A 7,688-nucleotide genomic window follows, 5' to 3' on the forward strand; every position below is an offset into this window, starting at 1 on the left:
AGACTGGATCTGGGGCAAAGCCCCCAGAGGGTTTTAATATGAACAAATACCAACACACAGCATAAAAACAGGGGAATACCAAGAGGGGAAATACCCATGTGTGTCTGCTGACTGCTGGAAAAGGGAGACCAGACAATTCCCTGGCACTCACGGCTCTCCCAGTGGCACTGAGCTCTCCTCCCTCCCGGCTGCACCCAGCTGTTCAGCAGGGCTGGGCTCTGCTGGCCTGGGGCTCTGGAACTCTTGTGCACGGGGCTCTGGTGTCACTTCCTGGGTGTCCTCATGGGGACATGCCAGAGACACCTCTTCAACATCGTCATAGCCCGTGCTCCCCAGGAAAGGTGACGAGGTGTGTCCATCAGCTCCAGGGACCCCAGCACTTCTCTGGGAGCGCAGGCTTCCCCCTGTAAGCATCAAGGCAGGCTGCTGTGGTTGGGCCTGTGGGGTGCCCCTCAGGCCTGTTTATCAGCTTCCTCGTCTTCACCAGCCTGAGACATTCAGCCCATTCTCCAGCCCCCACAAAATGTCCCAGGACAGGTTCTCCATGGAAGGTCAGGCTTTCAATATGGCATGGATTCTCCTAGGCCTGGGGTTGGCACCTAGGAAGTGGCAGTGCTGCATTGCCCTCTCACCTGTGACTGCATGCCTCAGCCCATCTCCTTCCTCTGGTGTCCTGGGCACTTCCCAGTCCCCCTGCCCAGGGACAGGATCCTCTCCAGGGTCAGAAACCTCCCCAGCATCATCATAGCCATCTGCTGGGTAACCTCCGTGAAGGACAGGGACATCTGAAAGGAGAGGGAAGGTGGTGGCAATGAGAAGAGATGTCCTGCAGAGCAGAGGATGGGAGGGTGTGTGGGGACACAGGGCTGACATGCTGCTGGTGTCAGGGTCACAGCAGAGCCTTCATGCTTCCAGCTCTGATGATAACACTCGGTGGCACTGCTGTTCATCTGGTCTGTCTGCAGGGAGGAGAAATGGAGCCCTTCCTCCCCTCACCACCTCTTATCCCTGGGTGTGGCCCCAGATCATCCTCCTCCTCATGTGCCTGGGGTAGGGCTGCATCTGGGTCAGGGACCCCTCTGAAAAGGAGGCTGCAGAGAGCTGCAGTGGGTGCTGTGGGATGAGCCCTGCTGCCCTGACTGGTGGTCAGCACTGCTGGGGATGGGCACCCACAGAGCTGGGGGTGCATGAGGAGGAGACCAGTTCCTTGGAAAGAGACAATTCTCAGAGGGACTCCAACAGCTGCCTTGGGAAAGCCCTTCACTTAGTCCTTGGTTCAGGGACAAGCAGAGAGGGGCTGTCCCCTCTGGGATGGGCAGAGCTGGTGGGGAAGAAGCTCCTTTTTGGGGCTCAGCACCTGGATGCTCTCCCAAAATCCCCACAGCCCAGCGATTTTGGGGACCATGGGCAGGAGCTGCAGGACACAGCCCTGGTCTGGGGCAGGGAGAAAGGGCCCCGCAGATGTGCCTCCACAGGGACCTGCACCCACCTGAGAGACTGAACCTCGGTTGCTTCTCCCACGCCAGGCTGTAAGCGATCTCCTCGTACACGGCCTCAGCGAAGGGCTCCCCAGCTCTCCCGGAGCCTGGGGACAGAGGCAGGGCAGGTCTGGGAATGGGCAGAGAGGGACAGGACCCCACTGGGCTCCCTCAGCCCCATTCCCTAGGCCAGCACAGGGCTGTCCCCACAGCACAGCCCCACTGTGTTGTGTTGGCACTGCAACCACATCCCCAGGGAGGGCAGCATCCCCATGGAGATGGTCTGGGGCAGCCTCACACCATCCCTTTGGAGACAGCCCTTGTGCCCCTTTGGTCCCTGGGTCACATCCCAGTGCAGACCCTACACCAGTTCCCTCATTCCTCCTCCCCATGGAGCTGCTCCATCTCTGCCCCACACATCAATAGCACAGCCCGTGCCCTGTTGGGAGGTGGCTGACACCACGGTGATGGACTCCACTGCCCCATGCTCCTCCTGCCAGTGCTGCCCAGAGCACTGCCAGCAGTGCATCCTCCCCTTCTCACCCAGCCCAGCTCTCACATTTCTCTTCTCACCCCAGAACTGATGCCTCAGGCTCTGGACTCTCTCCACCCCTTGATGTTGGTGCCCCATGGTCTGTCAGTCAGTGGGGCAGCACATGGGGCAGGAGGCAGCACACGGCTCTGTTTCTGTGCCCCAGAACACCAACACCCCCAGCACCCCCAGCCCTGCCAGGAGGCATCTCCCCCCCAGGACCACTGGGGAAGGACCCACCTCTGCGCCGAGCCCTGGCGCTTCGCACCTGCCCAGCCAGGAGGGCCAGGAGCAGGCAGAGGAGGGCCCCCAGGATGATGCAGATGACCACAGGCACCGAGATTCTATCGCTGCTGGTGGTCGGACGGCCCCGTGGGGGATCTGCATGGGCAGAAACATGGCAGGGGCAGCATCAGACAAGGGAGAGGCTGGGGGCAGGACATGCCACTCCTGACCACACAAGGCAGCAGGGGTTGGGGGGGGAGATAGGGCTGGGTGATGGGGCAGCTCCCACCCTGCTGGGTCCATCACAGACTTCTCCCAGCTGCTTCGGCTTTCTGGGAGTCTCACAGCCCAGCAAGGAGCCCCTTCCCCTGGCTGTGGGTCACAGCGTGGACATGGACAGCCCCAGCCCTGGGGAAGGACAGCTTACCTGCTTGCAAGGGGGGTGTTGCTGTCCTGGGTGCAGCTGCAGGGGAGCAGAAGGAGAGCTGGGCTGAGAGGCTGGGGCTGTGGCACCAGGCAGCCTCCCTGGTAAATGACCCCAGCATGTGCCCCCTGAATTGTCCCTCCTGTGGGGCTGGGCAGGGTGGCAAGGACAGGGCCCAGCACCACTGCTCTGGGCTGCTCACAGGACAGTGCAGGCAGCCCAGGGGATGTGCTGGCACATCCAGCCCCACAGCGGCTGCTCCCCACCCAACACCAGTCCCCCACCCTGCAGGAACACCCTTGCTCAGGCCAGCAGCGGGGCCATGCCAGGATCCAGAAGAGCAGATGCCCAAGACAGCTCCTTGCCAAGCCCCCAGCCATGTCTCCCAGCCCCACTGCTCACCTGAGCAATGCACAGCCGCATCTGCCTTATGCTGGCAGGCACTGCTGTTCCCTGGCTGGGCCCAGCAGTCCTGCAGAGACAGCTCCGTCCCCCTGCACTCCATCAGCCACATGGGGCCCGTCCCCTCTCCAGCAGCAGCCTGGCCCAGGGCATAGACCGCGGGGCCACAGCCCAGCTGCCTGCACGCCACCTCGGCATCCCGCATGTCCCAGGCATTGTCACACAGTGTCCCCCAGGTGCCGCGGTGCCAGATCTCCACTCTGCCCGAGCAGCCGTCCTTGCCTCCCACAGCACGGATCTTCTCCCTGTCTGGGGAGGCAGCGATGTCCCATGGCACCAGGACAACTGGGGGAGCCCTGTCAGGTAAGGGGGGCACGTGCAGGGGCAGCTCCCTACCTGTGCAGCTGGTGGAGTTGGGGCATGCAGCCACCTGCGGCCTTTCTGTCCATGTCCCAAAGGAAAGAGAAGTTGGGCTGAAAAGGGCTGCTCTGGGGGTCATGCAGAAGAGAGCAGAGCTGACCTCTGCTCACACGTCCCCATCCTGCCTGGGTCAGGGCAGCAGCAGAACCCTGTTCACTCAGGGGACACACACGGCACTGCAGGGGGGGACCCAAGTGCTCGGCCCCACAGGGTCCCTGGTTCACAGAGCAGCAGGAGGCTGTCCCAGGAGGGGGGACTCCTGAAAGCCCTGCATGGTCTCCTCTGAGACCTTGCCTGCAGTTGCCTCTGCATCCCCCAGGGAGCTGCTGGCAGCCCGGCTGTTTGCTGCTGGTGGACATGGGTGGCTCTGAGAGCTGAAGTCACCTTTGTGCCACCAGCAGCAACAGGGTCTAAAGCAGGAAGTCAAAGCCTCTCTGGGTTCCTTCTCTGCATTTCACCATGCCCAGTGGGCAACAGGACCTGGTGCCTTGATGGCTCAGATTTACCATTGCAGGTGATGTTGGCCTCTTCTCGGCGGTCAGTACACGACTGCGGATGCCAAGAAGCAGAGGGACACTGCCAGAAGGAGCTGTTTCTCTTCCCACACTCCACGCGATCCAGCCACGCGGTGCCAGACAGCTCAGCATAGCTATAATCTGTTACCAGTTCCCCTTCATTCCCGCAGCCCAGCTCCTTGCACACCAGTGACACCGTCTCGGTGGTCATGGAGTTGGAGCAAACGCTGCCCCACGTCCCGTTGTAGAAAACCTGCAGGCGCCCGGAGCAGCCGTCGCTGTTCTCCAGCCTCAGGGCCATGAACTCTGGAAGGAGGAGAGGCCCCAGGGACATCCTTGGATGTCAGCCGCTGATGGCCTTGGCCCTACCTGGTTCTGCCCTCACCCAGCCTAACTGGCCCCAGCTCAAAGCCCCACTCCCAGCACAGACCTGAACAGATGACTCCCGCGTCCTCCTTGTGCCTGCAGTCGTGCTGCCCCCAGGCCTCGGCAGGGCAGTCCCAGAGAGCAGCTTCGGCCCCGGAGCAGTTGACGCCATCCAGCCAGATCTGCCCGGAGCCCTCCCCAAACCGAGCAGAGCCGGCTGCCTCCAGGGCCCCTCCGCAGCCCAGCTGGCGGCAAACGACGGCGGCGTCGGCCAGGTCCCAGGCGTCGTCGCAGACGGTGCCCCAGCGCCCCTGGTAGTAGATCTCCACTCTCCCGGCACAGCGCCCGGCCCCGTCCGCCAGCCGGACCCGCCGGCTCCCTGCAGCAGGGAGAACCCCGACGCTCAGGGGTTGGCTGCCCTCCCAGCCCCACACCTGGGGGACGTGCAGCACCACTCACCCCGGCACACGACCCCCACGTCCTCCATGATTCCTGTTGCAGGGTGGCTCTGAGGCAGGGAGGTGTTGCAGAGGCTCAGGTTAGCCTCGTGCCCTGCACACCGCACCCCATGCAGCCCCACAGGTCCTGGTCCTCGCTCGGCCCTCACGGGGGTGTAGGCTGCCTCTGCCTCTCCGCACTGCAGCTGCCGGCACACCACGCTGGCCTCCTGCATGTCCCACTGCTCATCCAGGACTCTGCCCCACGTCCCGTGCTGGAAGACCTCCACGCGGCCGTCGCACCAGCTCTCTCCACCCACCAACCGTACAGACATGTTGCAGGCCGGGCCTGATGAGAGCAGAAATTCAGCCTGGTGCTGCAATGGGGTCCAAAACTTTGTGTGGCCGTGTCACACACCAGGGGCAAATGGACTTTGCAGCACTGCCCAGCACTCACCTGAGCAAATGACAGCAGCAGCGTTCTCCTGGGAGCACGGCGAGGCCCCCAGGGCAGTCACCGGGCACTGCCCCAGGTGGGCTTCAGTCCCGTCACAGTGGAACGAGTCTCTCCAGATGGGGCCGGTTCCTCTCCCAAAATGCCCTCCTCCAGGAATGGACTCAGCAAAGCCACAGCCGAGGTGCCGACAGAGAACGTGGGCGTCCGAGAGGTCCCAGTGGGAGGCACAGAGGGTCCCCCAGCTCCCCAGCACCTCCACCTCCACCCTGCCCTCACACGCTGTGCTGCCGTTCACCAGCCTGAACCCTGTGTACTCTGGGGACAAAGGAGGGTGAGAGAGGCCACATTTGTGCTCTTGCTCCCACAGGAGCTGCAGGAGAGGCCAAAGGGACAGCGTGCTTTTCTCCTCCTGCAGCACTCTCATTTTAGGGCTGCAGACCACCACCTCACCCCACCTGTCCCCCACCCAGCACAGCCCAGTGCCCACCCTGCTCTCCTTCCCCCACCACAGCCCCAGTGGCCATCATCCCACCGCAAGTCCTTACGTGTGCACGTGACATGAGTGCCATTGCTGTGGGTACAGGCCTTGTCCTTGGGGGCCCCCCAGGGACAGTAAAGGATGGTGGATTCATTCCCCACACATTGCAGCTCTCTGTCCCAGACAGGACCGGCCCCTTCTCCCACGTGAGCTGCCCCATGGACAGACAGGGCTGTGCCACACTGCAGCTCCCTGCACACCACCTCGGCAGCTTTGGCACCAAAGTGGGAGTGACAGACAGCTTTCCACTGGTCCCTGTCGTAGACCTCCACACTTCCAGAGCAGGGGCTGTTTCCTCCGACCAGCCGCACAAATCCTGGAGCAACCAAGGAGACCTGTGAGTTCCCAGAGCCCTCTGGCACTTCCGTGCCCACCTCCCACCTCATCCCTGAGGTGGCCGCATGCAGAGCCCCATGGCCAGCCCAGCAGCTCTTTGTGGGTGCTGACGGCACAAAGAGTTCAGTGCCCCCCTGCTGATCCTCAGAAACCTGCCCAGACTCATGGGCTGCCCTCTCTCCCAGCCCCAACGACAGGCACTGCTCAGAAAAACTGCTGTTGCTTGGAGTCCCTGGGCTGCCTGGTCCCAGACCCATCAATGAAGCACCTATAGCTCGTGGGCCCAGGGAAATGGGTCCAGGCACTGGGTGCTGCTGCAGCTGGCTCTGCCCTGCTGGGCTCAGGCCACGCTGAGGAACCCCTTGGAGCTGCCAGAAAGCCCCCTGTTCCCAGGGGCTGCTGGGGCTCTTGGGGTGCTGTTGTTACATGGGGCACATCTGGGGAGCAGATAAAGGGGGGTCCTCAGGTAGGGACAAAGTGTGGTGCTGGGCATGGACGACCCCAGCCACCACCACCCATGGAGCAAAAGAGCAGGCAGAGAGCAGCCCTGGGCTGACATGAGCTCCCAGTATGAGGGCAGGCACCGAGGAGAGCCAGGAGGTGCTGGCACAGCCCCTGCAGCACAGGGCAGGTAGGAGAGGCTGGGCAGCAGGTCAGCATGGCCTGGAGGGGCCATGTCCCTGGGGGCTGGCTCTCATGGGGTGACCCCGGGATAGGAACAGGGTGCTGCTTGCCACCCTGCTCCTCTGCCCAAGCCCAGTGCTCCTGCCCTCTGAGCAGCCCCTCTGCTTTGGCCGAGGTTCTCTTGTCTGCTGGGGGTACAACCCAAAAGTCCTGGGCCATTGCACGCCCTTCCCTGAGGCTGCTGGTGGCTGGGGGAGCTGCTCTAGATTCCCCTGGCATAGGGACCAGCCTGCCAGACAGGGCCTGGGTGAATGGAGGAGAAAAATGGGAACCAGGCAGCACAATGTGTAAGGGTGAGGGGTTTCCTCTCCCAGCTCCGGGCACCTCCCCAGGCTTGGCTGCTCCAGCTTCAAGTCCAGGTTGGGTGTGCTCCCACTGGGCTTTCCCCAGGGACAAGGGACACCAGGAGTGACAGACCCAGCTCAGAGTGCAACTTGACACACAGAGCCATGTTCTGGTGTCCACTTGTTGCTTCCTGAGCTCACAGCCAGGTCCCTTAGAAGCGTCCTCATCCCAGAGGTAGGGAAGAAGTTCAGTCCTTACCTGAGCATGTCACTCCAGCATCCTCTGTGTTATCGCAGTTTGTTTGACCCCATCCGTTGTGTGTGCAGTCAGACAGGGCAGACTCAGTGCCACGACATTCAACGTCATCCATCCAAATGGAACCAGATCCTTTCCCAAAGTGTGCTAATTGAAGAGCTTCAAGAGGAACCCCACAGCCCAGCTGCCTACAAACCACTGCAGCATCGAAGATGTCCCAGGAGTCATCACACACGGTCCCCCACTGGCCATGATGTTTCACCTCCACTCTCCCAGCACAGCGCCTGTCACCATCCGCCAGCCTCACCTCTGCAGCCCCTTCAAACACCAACAT

General features: G+C 62.3%; 1 protein-coding gene across 1 annotated transcript; it reads right to left on the bottom strand.

The window, feature by feature from the left end:
- Positions 1-647: 647 nt before the first annotated feature.
- LOC309891095 (scavenger receptor cysteine-rich type 1 protein M130-like) lies at positions 648-7,688 on the bottom strand (the record flags this gene model as incomplete). The annotated part of the gene is made up of 10 exons (XM_082785477.1): positions 648-826; positions 1,490-1,585; positions 2,251-2,391; positions 3,062-3,406; positions 3,988-4,302; positions 4,427-4,741; positions 4,822-5,148; positions 5,257-5,571; positions 5,925-6,110; positions 7,358-7,688. The coding sequence occupies 10 exons, from the start codon at positions 7,686-7,688 to the stop codon at positions 648-650; spliced, it is 2,550 nt and encodes an 849-aa protein (XP_082641603.1).

This window comes from Aythya marila (assembly GCF_965140915.1).
Source record: "Aythya marila genome assembly, contig: HAP1_HAP1_SCAFFOLD_154, whole genome shotgun sequence".
NCBI classification, from domain to species: domain Eukaryota; kingdom Metazoa; phylum Chordata; class Aves; order Anseriformes; family Anatidae; genus Aythya; species Aythya marila.